Here is a 14688-nt window from a genome sequence, read left to right as displayed (position 1 = left end):
AATCACTATGTTTCAGTGCTCAATTACACACTTTAAACAGTGCATACAATATGTATTTACCCTTCTCTGTTTTTTGAGGTTCATATTCTTTGTCCAAAGCCAAAGTATCCTCTTCCTCAACCTCCTCTACATCCTCCTCTTCTTCCTCCTCCTCGTCCTCCTTCTGGTTGGGGGAGTTCAGGGAGTCTGACCTGGACTGTTCTGGACTCCCATTATCCCCCACATCAGTAGGCTGCAGGAAGGCTGTGTGTACTTCCTGGATGTGGGTCTTCAGGTCGTCGTGGGACTCGGCCCGGAAATCACAGCCATCACACTGCAGCTCCTCCATCGCTGAGCGGACTCCAGTCCCTGGAGAATCAGGGAGACCTGCAGAGAAGAGGAGAGAAAGTTAGCAAGGAAACCAGCGCTCTGGCAGAAGGGTCTTCTTATGGACAAGGCAGAATTCAAACCTGTCCATCAAATATTAATAACGTGCCCTGTCTTAACCTACTAACCTAAAGGCCAGCAAAAGTACGTTACGGTGGAATTTTGATCATTTCAATTTCACTTTTAACTTCAAGTTCAGTCCACTGCAATTTTTACTGAGATTTAAGTATCTGACCCCATTAACCCAAGACAGGTCCAAAAGATATCACAAAACCTGTCACGGCCAGTACAGAGAATTCTACAGATGCCAATATTACTCAGAACTCTAAGAAGATCTCCTTTCCTTTTCTTTTTTTTCTGTTGTGATGGTTCCAAGAACAATGGCGAGGGCCGAGGAGGGATTACAGCTTGATTTGTTCCCTGTTTATTACCTTGGGATAAGCCACAGCTGCAGCCCAGCAGCACACCAGAGCCCAGCCTCGTATTTACATCATCCTGCCTCATCTGATGGCATCAAGCCCTATCAAATAAGATTGAAAGAATCCACCGAGGGAGATGAGGCTTTGCCTGAGCTAGCCTGCGGTTTGGGTGTGGTGGGGTTGCCATGCAAACGCAGCTGATAGAGTGGCCAATGACAACTGCTTCTTCACAGTTGATGTGAACTATGAACTTACAAAACATTCTAAACCAACTGCTCCTTAGTTACACCAACTGACTGTCAATTTGTAATATTTTCTATTTGTTTCAAATGGGAGGCCTGCTATGTAGGCTTTTGCCACACTGCTCTTTATTGTTGTGAGTCAAACATTCATTCTAGAGCGACTAGCCCTATGGGAGTTACTGTATTTCACTTTGTGGTAACACACAGCCTAAATGTGTTAGTCCTTACTTTCCTCAAATGTTCTCTTAAATAGGACTGTTCAACAGATCAATGCATGCATGGAGCTGAGGCTTGGGCTTTCAGAATACCAAAACTGCTGCCAATCTTAATCAGCCATCACAGCCTACATTCCTAGTGTCAGTGAAGGGAAAATACATATTTCAGGGTGCTAATGAAACCGCCAGAGCTAGCGATTAGTATTGAGGAAATACACAACGGTGTGTCACTGTGACAGATTTTTCATCAAGTATTTTTTTTCTTCCTCTCAAGTCCATTTTCTTTGAGCCGTGACACACAGAGGCACATTCCCCATTAAAATGTAGCCAAACTAATCTGTATTCCAACAGGCCATGGCTTGATGAGCACTTTCTAGAGACTAAATGAAATCAGTAATACAGCAAAGAAAAAAACAAAATGTACAAATATTCCATCTTCTTGCCACAGGTGGTCAGGCAAGGACATGAATATTTAGCCTGTATTCAAAGCGGATTAATGCTCAACACTAGCAACAGTATAGCCATTTGATATGTGCATTGTTCTGTTTAATCATTTGGTTTAGTCGGGAAAACTATTTTTTTATTTTTTTGTAAGATGAGAGGTGATATTTCATGTTTTCAGTCATGTGACAAAAATAGTAAGATGAGAACTACCGCACAACTGTAATCAAATGTGCCTCACAATCAACCAACATCCCTGGGAGCAGAGGAAAGATTCCCCCCAGTTTTGTGTTTACATATGACACTCCTGCGTTTGTGCCTCACGCTGTCCTGAAATACTCACATTTACAGCCAACAAACCAGAGGAACGAAGGACGAGCCTTCTCACCTTGGCAACAGAAAGAGTTACAAAATACTTGAAAATAACATTCAAAAAATACAATAAAAACTGCCAGCCAGCCATCTAACCCTCAGCCAGCAAACCAGGCCACAATCTAAACATTTTACCAGTCTGCCAACCAACCATCTCACCAAACAGCCAAGCAGTAATCTAACTAGTCATCCTGCTGACAATCGGACCAGCCAGCCAGCCAGCCGACCACCTAGCCATCCAGCCAAGGTGCATCAGAACAGACACTGCCACTGTGTGCCTGAGCAGGACAGCCTGGCCAGGGAGCTCTTTGTTATTCAGGGTCAGGTTACAGCTTCATGAGAGGCCCCACCCAGGTCACATTTGGCAGCACACCGGAGATCGGAACAAAGTTACCCTCCAAGGCCATGTTCCTTGACATGGATACCAAGAGGATCCTTGGTATACGGAAAGGGGAGAAAAAAAACCTTGGATGGAACAGAACTCTGGCGAACAGCACAAGCATCCAGCCAATCTCCCTTGGTGTCTGTCTGTCTTCTTGTATGTGTGTGGAATAGCTGTTGCGGTGCCAGGCATGAAGAGCAGTGGCTGTGTGAGACAGTGCAGTGCTTTCATCAGCTGGGCGGCCAGGGCTCCGACAGCCTCTGAGCCCTGCAGATCCTCTGAGCTTCAAGGGCAGCCATTTTAGGAGGCAGCTATGTGCGCTTAGGTGTTCAGCCAGTGCACAACATGGACCCACGATCTGATCCTCCTCCTACTCCTCCTCCTCCTGCTGCTACAGCCTGCAGCCCTGTCACTGGAGAGCTGCTGACAGAAATCTATCTGCCAGATGCACTGCGCCCAAGCCCTCTGCCCGCATAGCTCAGCAGAAAACACCTCACACACTTGCCAGCCTGCCTGCCTAGCTGGAGCGAAGACCCTTCATTTCTGAGGGACATTATCTCCCACAGCATTCAAAAGGAATACTGAAACATTTTGAGAAGGTCTGAGTGACACCAGGCTAGCTATCTGACGACTTCTTCAAAGCCAGGAGTGAAATAAATAGCCTACATTTTGGGAACCGTCAGCTAAGCTCCACAAGGGGGTCTAAAAATGCAAAGCATGTCGGAACCTTTTTTTTTTTTTTTCAGAGCTCAAAAAACATCTGCAGCCTTGGGCTGAGGGGTGGACGAGGAGGGGAGCAGGAGCTAGGAGGGGGAGACTGAGGGGAGAGAGAGGAGGAAGGGAGGGAGGACAGAGGGAAAGCATGGCAGCATGACCCAGCCACCTGGGAGACCTTCCCCAGAGCACAGAGGACAAAGCCATCTGACTGGGCTCCCCAGATTCCAAAGTCTACTGACATTTGTTAATCACCAACCGGTCTCTCTGCATCGGCGATCGCTGCCAGCAGTCACACCCTCTACTCAAACTGCCCGACAGCAGCTGCTTGCTCTGAAAGAGGGCCTTTGAATAAGCCAGCATTAAGCTGATTAGGTGTACAGAGGTTTTGTCCTTAACCACTGGGCCACCATCTCATACAGTAGACAGAGGAGCGAGGCCAGCCGGCAGATTAGGCTACATTATGCGACCATGATAGACAACAAGTCAATGATTGATCTGATAACAGACACATATCCCTGTCTTGTAAATATGCAGCATCCTCAATTATTAATGACTGATTGATTGAAATACGCCGGCCTCATTTTAAAAACGATTGTGGTTGAGATAACATAAATTGATTAGATAGATAGAAAGAAAGAGAGAAACGGCACCTCAGGAAACAAATCAATACATTATTCCTTGTTTCACACAATGGGGTTTAGAAAACAAGCACAAAAGGAGCTCAAAGCCAAAGTTTAGACTCTCAACTGACAGGGACGCCTCTACAGGCAGATGGAGACAGAGAGAGAAAGAGAGAGGGGGGAAGAGAGGGAGGAGAAAGATCCTATTGTCTCTTGAGGAAGAGAGGATAGGTTGCGTCAGCGTGTCTAGAGAATGCCGGCCTCTTGCACAAACAGAAGATAAAGTAGCAGGAGATCAAGATGGACGTTCCATCCTCTCCTTTTCAGCCACTTCCTTTCTGTCAACACTGACAATCACACGCATCTCACATTCCTGCACCCTGTTAATGTACATGGTGTCTACTTCTAAAGTTGGTGTTGAATATTGTTTTGAGGTACTTATTTTGGTCCATGGTCGATACATTGTATATAATGGCTTACTGTATTCTTATTGCTCATCAAAACATGCTCTTGGCAAGGGTTGAACCAAGCGTGCCTGAGGACTGTATACCATGTTGACTTATAAACAACGTTCTCTGAACACACTTCCTGAAAACTAGGAAACCATGACAACAGTCTACCTGGTAATGTTAGTGTTCCAAACCCTCCTGTTCTCCTGTGAAAGAGAGCTACCATACATGATGATGAAATTCACTTCAGGTTTACATTTAGTCATTTAGCAGACGCTCTTATCCAGAGCGACTTACAGTAAATACAGGAACATTCCCCTGAGGCAAGTAGGGTGAAGTGCCTTGCCCAAGGACACAACATCATTTTGCAAGGCAAGAATCGAACCAGCAACCTTTTGATTAATAGCCCGATTCCCTAACCGCTCAGCCATCTGACTCCCCATAAAGGGTTTAACCCCTGAATGTTACCAGAATATCAACACATGAGTGTGGGGAATGCAAGCGAACTATGCACAGCAAGAATGTGTTATGATTGCAGGAAGCAGGGTTTGAAGAATACACCTGGCTGTTGACAAGCTCACAGGCAACATAGAGTGCTTCAGCAACCCTTTAGATGCTAGCTAGTTCCAGACCAGAGAGCTTCAGCTGGACTAGAGCTACTAGCTTGGTCCAGACAATCGTTTCACCTTGAGGCAATGTTGCTTGTTCAACTGGTACAACACTATGCAAGGAGTATTAGCTACTGCTGAGCCATGAGAACTATTAGTTAGAAGTTTCTAAATATGTGCTGTCTGAAAACATCAGATAGGGTTCCGTCACTCACCTGGGACCTGAAAACATCTGTCTGATTTGTCTGTCAAGGGCGTCACAATAGCTAACAATACCATCACATGAAAGGTCATATTGACAGGAAGCAGCGTTACGTTTCAGAAATTCAGCTATTTAGGTACAAAGCAGCATAGGGCCTCAGTGACAGCTCTGCCTTGGCTAACACCAGGTCTCTGCGATGTGTGTCCAAGCAGCCTCTGAGGTGAGAGGGCAGGTCTCTGTAAGCTACAGCGGACTGGCCCAATCTAGCATAAAAACAGATCCAGGGGCAACAGGTAACTGTGTAGTGACAACGTGTGACATCTTTTGGACTGCTCCACTCACTGTGTTCCATTAGAGGTGTGCCTCTCTTTTATGACTCCTGTCGAACTCTTCCATCGGTGCTCCAGTCTCAACTTTATGACGATTAAAGCTGTGTGTGTAGTATGTTCATATTCTGGAAGCTATAGGACACACGCATAAAAAGCTGCATGAATACACACATGAACAGACACGTGTTCATACGCACACACAAAATACAATGAAACGAATACTGAGAGACATCTAAGATAGAAGACCTCCCAAATCACTTATCACGGTGTGGAGTGCTTGATATGTTACCAGGCTTCCCAACCCAAAAAGGTCCTCAGAAGAATCTCCTGACGCACGCTTTGGGAGTTATTTAGGGTTCAAATTAGGAATGGTGCCCCCATGGTGCACACAAAGCTAAATGCAAGCTAACCAAAATAACCATCTGCAGTTGAAACCCACGGTTAGCTGGCTGGCAGTGGAGTTTCTATCTGTGTCAGTCTGTCTGGTTTAGGGCGGCTGTCTGGTTCATAGGGAGAGAGCTTGTCAGACTGTGACCTCTCTGACCTTCCTCCCGAGGACTGACTGACAGGCACATTCTCCACTGTCCTCTCTGCGTCTCTCAGGGACACGCTGACAGGTACTGCGCCAACAACAGTAGAGGCATGGTTGACCCTCCCCCAACCCCCCCCCCCCCCTCCCTTTTTGGCCACCCTGTTCTTAAGAGGAACCGAACGATGAACATTGAAATCATAATGGCTTATTTATTGATGCAAACCATACCCATGGTAAACAAATACCTTCTCTGAAGAGTGCTTCTCATAAACCATGTCGGCCTATTGAAGATAACTGTTCTATAATAATAGAGTGTACTAAAGACTGTGGATACGATTAACTCCTGGTCATCACACTGATGACAGATAACACTTCCTCAAATGAGGATGATGAAATTATCATTTGACACTGCTCATTGGAAGAAGTCCCAATACATAAGAGCTGATATCGATTCCACCTGACAGATCAATGGCCGGGGCTTTTCTAAATATGGAAGGATCAATAGCATGTTCCATAAAACTACCTTACCAAAACATTTGGGCATCTACCGCTGAGAGACGGGACATTGGACGATGATGAAGGGATTTCACAGACATTTCAGATACTTTTGACTCACTTCACATGACTCATTTAGACAAACTGCAAAAACGGACTTGTGTTTTGTCACAAAAGGTGACACTCCAACTTGACCTTCACGGCAATCTATGACATTTTGGTGTCTCACGCTAAAATATAAACAGTCAAAACTAGAAAAAACAACAATAGTGGGATACTACACAAGAACATGTAGAGACTATCCAAGGCAACAGTTGCCTTGTCACCATGGTGATGTGTTTTTAACCACTTACCAATGTTTCAACCTTACAGTCTCACTAATCCTCTCACAGCAAGACATGTACAAAGTACAACATTATAATTACATACTACAGGAACCCCTGAAGAAACAGTGTCTAAAAATCAGACAGCAGTAATCTTCTCCACCACACAAAAAAACAGGGCTTTTATTTGGCATCAACTCTGTTTCAGGAAGCATATGGCCTGGCAAACTAGGTCAACCATTAACCAACTAGCATGGAGCTTCTCACAGAGCAGTCTGCTGAAGGCGCTGAAACCAGCAGCAGCTCCTCTCTTCTGTCTGCCTGTCTGACCTTCACTAGTGACAGGCTGAGGAGGTAAACAGGAAAAGGAACCAGCGCACCACAGTAACCACAAGGCATTCTGGGAAAATGAGTCCAGCAGGTTTCATGTGAATGTGCTCTCTGATACAACATGGTGCTGCATGTGGCTTCCTTTCAGCAAGCTTGTGGGGAAACACTGTTACACTGAGAGCACATTCATTTCTTGATGTTATATGTTATTTTTTATTCTAACTGTTGAGGTTCACGTCTGTCTCACCTGAACAGCACAGGACAATAAAGACACAGCGAGAGAAAGAAAGAGAGGGAGAGGGGGAGAGAGAGAGGATTTTGATCTTTGAACCTCAAAGTGTCCTGCTGACGGAGAGCTTGAAGCCAGACTTGACTTAAAAAAAAAAAATACCATTAGTGTGTGAAGCAGTAGCGTCTGTAGTAGCTACACTATGCTAATCCTGGGGAAGAGATGATAATTTGCTATTTGATGTCTGGGAATCCATACTGCAAGGTCAGGCTGTGCTCGTGTCAGCCCTGTGGCAGATGGTTACCTGACATTACCCAGGCAGCCTTTAATACTTAATATCTCTTCCCCACCCCCACCACGTCTCTTAACAGACCTGGCAACAAGACCAGACCAGATACAACCGTCTCCTTCCTCCATCAAAGAGAACTTCCTGCTAACTGCTCGTTCCAGCACCAAATCAAAAGCAGTGTCATGGCCCAGGACAGGCAACCGTGCTTCGAGGGGAGCGTTTGTGTATTTCAGAAAGCTCTGATTGTTCCTACTCCTTCAAAAACAGGAGAGCTCTGTTGTGACACAGAGCACTCGAGAGCAACGGCCTCTTGCACAAGGAGGCAACAGAGGAGCAGACCAGGAAGAGAGCTCCTCCAGTGACACGCCTGTGCTTTCATCTACAGCATGTTGTCATGGTGAAACTGAGGGTGACGCCTTTGCAGGACTCTCACGCAGGTTCTATATGTCGTTAAGGCATACAACACTGAATATTCAGTGATCTTTTCAGGAAGCTCCTTGGTAAAAAAAAAAAGAAGATTACTTTGACATGGCCTTCAAGTCAAACATGAATTCAGCTTCTGGCAACAAAACCAACTGACAGAAATCAAATTTAAAAAAAAAAACAACAGAAAACTCCCTTTGGTTTTGGGCTTGGTAGGACTTTCAAGGTTAGATAAGATTTGGAAACCTGAAATTCAGGGAGAGGGTTCACTGTCTACTCGTCACAGCATTGCTCAACCTGTTTCAGCAAAGTCACCTCACTTGACTGCTCTCTCTCTCTCTCTATCTCTCTCTCTCTCACTGAGCTGACAGAATTATCTTCTGCATCGCAGCAGAAGCTAGGCCAGTGCAACACAGACACAGAGCAGCAGCCAGAGGAAGAAGAGAGGACAGTGACACACAGTCAGGAGGATCATCGGCATGGTCATCCACCATTTTGTGATCCTCAAGGTCTGAGAGAGACTGGGCACTCCCGTCCCCCGGTCCCCCTCCCTACCCTGATAGCCTGGCTACTCTGCTATCTGGTTACACAGATGGGACTGTTTAGCTTAAAAGCAGCAGACCTTGCTTGCTAGCTGGGCCTGTTTCCTTTCTGGTTCCCCTGCTGTCATAGCTGCCAGGGAAAGCAGAAGTGAGATGGTTTCTGTGGACGGATGGCCGCCAGGCCTCTCTTCTGTCTTCTGTGCTGCAGCTGACGTTCTAGAAAGATCTAAAGAACATGTGTCCTAATATGGAGTTGCTGCTCAGGCTGCCTGGGAGGAACTCACAGCACAGGTTTAGCCGTGGTTTTGAAGAAACCATGCTAGGCTTTGAAGCCAAAACCCAAAACAAACACCTATCTGCTGTTGGTGGTGATCACATGCTCTAGGTACACTTCCTGCATTTTCTGGTTCTCTGTGTGAGGTAATACACAGCAGGGAACAGCAAACTAATCTTCCACTCACCAAGACAAAATACTTAACATAGGACCAAAAGGACCTTCTGATAATCCAATGACAGTCTTACAAGAACATTGTCTTAAGCCACCATCACTACATCCACTGGTTCTATTTCTGATAGACACAGGAAGGAGTCCTCAGGAAGGAGTCTCAGCAACAAGGTTAATTAAATATGCCATCCCAAAAAATGATTAAGTGCACAAATTAATTGCAAGCCTTGGGCAAGATTATTTTTACAATTTTATTTTATGGATGGAAAAAAAAATGACGAATGGAGGTATTTGGATTTCTCCTGAGGCTCACCCTCCCCTGAGCTGAGAAGAAACCCAGAGAAAAAGACTCTTTGGTGTTTCTATAGTAACAGGTGATCACACAAGGACTTTATTCTATTCTACTCTTGTTTGTGTTCTACTGTATTCTGGTCCAGAGAGACCCTAACTGTAGCCTGGCAAGGAGTTGGCACAGTATTAATCTGTGAAGTCAAATCCAGATAACAACATACCTTCAGACAGAATGGTTCAAATGTGGATTCCCCCAGTGCGGGTCAAATGCTGGGTCAAGGCCTATTGACTGAAGCTACAGAAACCTGCAATGTTGCAAAGGACAGGTCTCGGAGAGAGACCAGGAAGTGCTTTTCCACAAAGACAATTAGAACAATTAGCTGTACATTCTACACGCCATCTCTGTTAGGTCCCCATTTCCTGGTTTTTGCAAACCCAATTGGCCATTGGTTTGGTCAGATTTGACCAGACCTAGGGGGAGAAACCCAAAACATATTCAACATGTGTGCTAACTACACTAGGGTTCCTATACTGCTGGACTCACACAGGCATAACAGCTCATTCAAACCAAGCTTCCCCATTCACTCCAGATATAGGTCAGAAGTTGTAGAAAAAATCCCAAACACACCTTTTATCACAGGCCTGCATTTGGACTGAACCAATTTAAGAGGATAAACTCTGTATGACAGCTAGCTCATGGGTAGGAATAGAGCAGATTTGTCATAATGACGTCCTTTGGATTGTTGCCAGAAGACAACGAATTACTGTCTTTCCAGCTTCCCTGACCTAGCAGAGACTATAGTTTCAGAGAGGCTGGGGTTACAAGCTGGACTGGAGGGCTTGGACAGGTCACAGAGGGAAGGAGAGAGCGAGTAAAAGACAGAGAGTAAGAAAGAGAGAGAGAGAGAGAGAGAGAGAGAGAGAGAGAGAGAGAGAGAGAGAGAGAGAGAGAGAGAGAGAGAGAGAGAAACACCTTGGGTCTGCTCTTACACACTGGTAAAAAAAAGAAAGAAAAGTAATTTAATATTCAGACTTTAAGCCTAACAACTTTACAAAGCTGATTTTATTATACTTTGATACGCGTTGTATTTGGGCACCCCTTCAGAGAGGCAAGAACCTCATATCACACTGATCTTCCAATCTCACTCTCAGTTTCATGTGGCATGTAGTGAAACTGAGCGTAAGCTCGCGACATCCCTATGGTTTACCAGGTTCGTTTCTGACCAAAACCTTTTGAGGCAATACAGTCCATACAACAAGTCTGTGATGGAAAGATGAGACCCATCAATATTAACTTACAGCCAGCGAGACCTCCTTTCCAAGCCCTTAAATATTTAATGGTCCTTGGACAGCTCTGTGTGCCTCTGAGGCCAGGCCTGTGGAGAGTCCTGCCACAACACCACTCCTGTTCCTGCTCAATGAAGGCCTTGTCCATAGCCACCAGACTAGACCAAGGAACGGGCGTCTCCGAAGAATCCGTTTTTTTTTTTTTCCAGTGGCCTGGCGGCCCATTGAGCAGGTTCAGAGAATCCAGACCAGGGTTGGGTTGAGTGGAAGAAGGAGTATGGATCAGACTGATAAGACAGATAAGATCTCCAGAAAGACAACTTTGTGGGAACATCTAATATAGCTAATTAACAGACTTTTTTTTTCAACCACAAAAAACACAACTAATTTGCTTTGATAAGGCCCAGGATATATGAAGGCCAGCTCATGAAGACAGAGAGAGAAAGTCAATGAGAGAGTGAGAGAGACATTGCCACCATGATGGATCTTGGCAATAGACCAAAAACCAGAACTAGAAAGTCCCTTCAACAAGACAGATCCCCTTTTTCCTCCCTACAATGAGTCTCTTTGATCACCTTGCATTATCACCTTAAGTTAAACTATAATAGCATTACCTCAAGAGTGCAAATATATGGCTGCAGCAAAACAACAGAAGAATGGTGGACAGAGTAGCTAGGCAGCCTAGCAGCCACCCAATATTGACATAAAGAACTTGCCTAAAATAGGGCTGTAGTGTCTATGTGTGTGTACCAGTAGAGGCTACATCTAAGGAGCCCATGCACCATGTCCAGAAAGTGCTCACTGGAGCATTGCAATTGTCTTTTGTGTGTTCCTCCAGCCATGTCTACTACAGCCTAAGGTACACTTCCAGAGCAGCAGTGAAGTGCAGAGTAGTGCACTTCTGTGTGTGTGTGTGTGTGCTTGTGTGTGTGTGTACTATATGTGTGTGAGAGAGCTTCATAACCACTTCCTCCCCATCCAAACATCAGTAAACTCACATATCTTTCTAGTTGTCTAATCCCAACCCCCTACCGCCCTAAATTCAAAATGGATTCCTCTTGATGTAATCCTCAAATACCTTCCAAAAACCCTGTTATGTCATATTTTTTACAAAGCATCCAAGCTGTTTCCATTTATGATATTCAAACATGAATGAAAGATCTACTATCAATATTTATTCATAAGGTAAATGTCATCTAGTACCATTAGGAGAGAGTTTTCTGGTCCTGTTTCTACAAGAGTGTACAAATATTTGGTCACTCTTACAGTTAGAGAGCTGTCATATCTGTGCTATGGTCTTGCATCTAGCTTCTCTGACCTGGGTTGTTTCTCCTCTGCTCTGTTCGACTTAATTGTAAACACCTGAAGTTCTTTATTGTTTAAAAGGGTAACTGGGATCCATTCCTTCATCATATTGCTGGATAGTATCCCCCATGCCACACACTGGAGAAACTGAACTAGAAACGACCTTTGACCCTGGCCCTGCACTTGACTAGTCATGTGGAATGCATGTGAGCTAGAACCTCCCAGAAAAAACATTGGATGAAAATACATTGGGTTAACCCACCCTATGAATTACTGTACTATTACCACGCTATAACACATCTACCAAGTAGCATGATATCTAAATAAGTCCCATCCATAATGGAGGTCGGGGAACTATGAAGTGTAGACATTTGAAGATGACATCTGTAGCGAAGCTGAGCTGAAGCTGAGGAGGCATCTAAGGGCGTCATTCCTCTGGTGGAATGAGACCACCTCAAGGTTCTCTGCAGCGGATTCGTTCTGAGAACCTGTTTGTCCTGACAGGAGATAAGGAGCTCCAGCCACCATTTTGATCACTCCTCCTCCACCACCTCCTCCTCCTATTGCTCCCAGCCACAGTTGTCGCAGTCAGAGTGTGTCTAGCTCAGTCTCCTTGTCAGCAAGATTTCACAGTGGTTGGAGGAACTGCAGAGCCACGCACTTACACACACTCACATACACACACCTCTGTTTCCTCACTGATATGCCTCTAGATGGACCACACTTCTACAGATATCAGATTCATCATTACGTAAATGTGCTTGTTATTTAATTTTACTATTCAACACTCAAGTGTTTAGCCTATCCAGTATATTCTTCACTCTTTACTAATTTTATGGATTCATCAAAAGACGCTTGTTTGTAATCAACCTAAATACTGTAATCAATCAAAAATTGTTGGAACATGTAAGCTATTAAAGTAGGCCTGTCAGTCATGTCATAAATAATGTGTAACAGTTTTAAATGTACCCTAAAAGTAAACAAATCATCAAATTTGAAGGCTGAAATTATCATTACAATCTTTCAAAAAACGTTTGACCTCCACATAAAGACCCCTTTGATTCTAAATCTCGAATAATAATTGAACATGATAAACTTCGGTGGAGAAACTCAATAATATCTCAATAACTTCATGAGGAACTTCTTGCAACAGTTCGCTTCTCACAGAGTTGGTAGTGTGTGAAGCACTTTGTTCAACACAACTGACCAGAGGGCTAAAATACTGCATTATTCAGCATTAAGATTCCCATCTCATTCATAAGTCCAACCCTCAAAGCAACATTATTGTCCACTGAGAACCAACCACATCCTGCAGCGTTAGACCAACAACAAAATCCCACGAAAAAGTTTTTTTAATTAGTTGCAATATTATATTATTGAAAAGTGCTAGATCAAAGAATCATTTGATGACATTTAGGCCGTCACCTCCACCGTATTTTCATAAAGAATCTACACCACAAAAATAACTAACCACGCTTTGAAAGCCACTCGTCCATGTAGACTTTCAAACTAATCCAAGATAAGCCGTCTGATATTCGGAATGACGAGAGTCCACCTTTGTTCTGGCGTGAGGACTCCAGTCTGACTTCAGGCTCTCCTAGGAGCCTCATCTGCCTTCCTCCATTTTATGGTGAAGCCCCACAATGACATACCTGACTTGAGAGCACTGACAGCAATACGCATCCAAAACAGCCAGGACGAACAGACGTACAGAATCAACCATACACCAAAAAATAAAGTAGAACTGAAATGAATTGTATCTCCATCCACCGAGATAGGTCCGATCACACGGAGAACACCATTAAATCCAAGGATATACGGTTTTAATTGAGGGAAGCCGTTGGGAGCGCACGCTGGACATGGCTTTTTAGTGGGTGTCTGGACGTGGACCAGAGGCGATGCCAGCCAGGCTGTCGCTAATGGAGGCTCAGCTCCCTCAGCGCTGGCTGGGGAGTGCAGAGCAATCCGTGCAATGGCTTCTCTCTTTGGAGCCACAGCAACCCACAACAACACGGCAGAAGGACAGACGTTAATTCCCTGACCAGACACGCTAGAATAAACTCACCCTGGTTCCAAGACTGGCTACACACACAACCTTCTAACCATGTAACCGCTTCCTTCTGGGTACTTTGAAGAATTAAAGAAGCGACAGATACTGTAGCTACGCGAATGGAAGCTTGGTAGAATACTGTTGGGTCGCGAGAAGACCCAGTCGACTTTGACTACACGGGTGCCCGCGACGCTTATACTCGCACGAGTCACCACGGCAGCTCCTAAACTAAGGCAAGGGGATAAGCTCTTTCCAGGTCACTCACGAGGCGCTCTCCAAATTCCATCTAGCACAACGACGTTCTCGTAGATATCGAAACCCCTAAGCCGTGATCTTCACAATGAGGAAATTACGGTAAAACTCACAGGTAGGCTACGTCTTCTCCAGAAGAAGCGATCTTCCCAAAAGTTGTCCTGTCCAGTATTTCATGCGTGTACCCGGTCTAGTAGTGGATGATCGCCATCTTTCCTGCTTCTGCTTTGCTGCAGCTGCAGATGACCTGAGATCCGTCTGTCTCTGAATAATGAGCAACCACACAGTCAAGGAAGACAATCTGCAAAGCAGGCTACACAAAGAAGTTTGGGAGACTAGCAAGCACCAGAGGGTGCACAAGAGTTTTCGATGAGACGACACGGCATCAGGATGGTCAACGTGTGTATCCTGGAAGCAGAACATCCTTCATGTAGGCACATTAACAACACGACCCAGCAAGCGTCTCAATGGCCGTCCTTAACAGATAGACGTGCATGTACTGTAAGAGAATAAAACTATACAGTAACCTATCC

At 44.9% G+C, this 14688-nt stretch overlaps 1 protein-coding gene across 2 annotated transcripts in view; it reads right to left on the bottom strand.

The window, feature by feature from the left end:
• znf462 (zinc finger protein 462) overlaps positions 1-14383 on the bottom strand; it is a 31449-nt gene extending 17066 nt beyond the window's left edge. For both annotated transcript variants that reach the window (XM_067250045.1, XM_067250046.1), the window contains exons 1-2: positions 14269-14383; positions 61-366 (exon numbers count right to left, since the gene is read on the bottom strand). In XM_067250045.1, coding sequence (XP_067106146.1) covers positions 61-328 — 268 coding nt within the window. In that variant the 5' untranslated portion in view covers positions 329-366; positions 14269-14383. The remainder of the gene's footprint in view (positions 1-60; positions 367-14268) is intronic.
• Between the last annotated feature and the right edge of the window lie 305 nt (positions 14384-14688).

The sequence above is a fragment of the Osmerus mordax genome, chromosome 14 (assembly GCF_038355195.1).
Source record: "Osmerus mordax isolate fOsmMor3 chromosome 14, fOsmMor3.pri, whole genome shotgun sequence".
In the NCBI taxonomy this organism is placed as follows: Eukaryota; Metazoa; Chordata; class Actinopteri; order Osmeriformes; family Osmeridae; genus Osmerus; species Osmerus mordax.
Note: the sequence above shows the minus strand (reverse complement) of the source record. Positions and strands in the feature narration are given on the sequence as shown.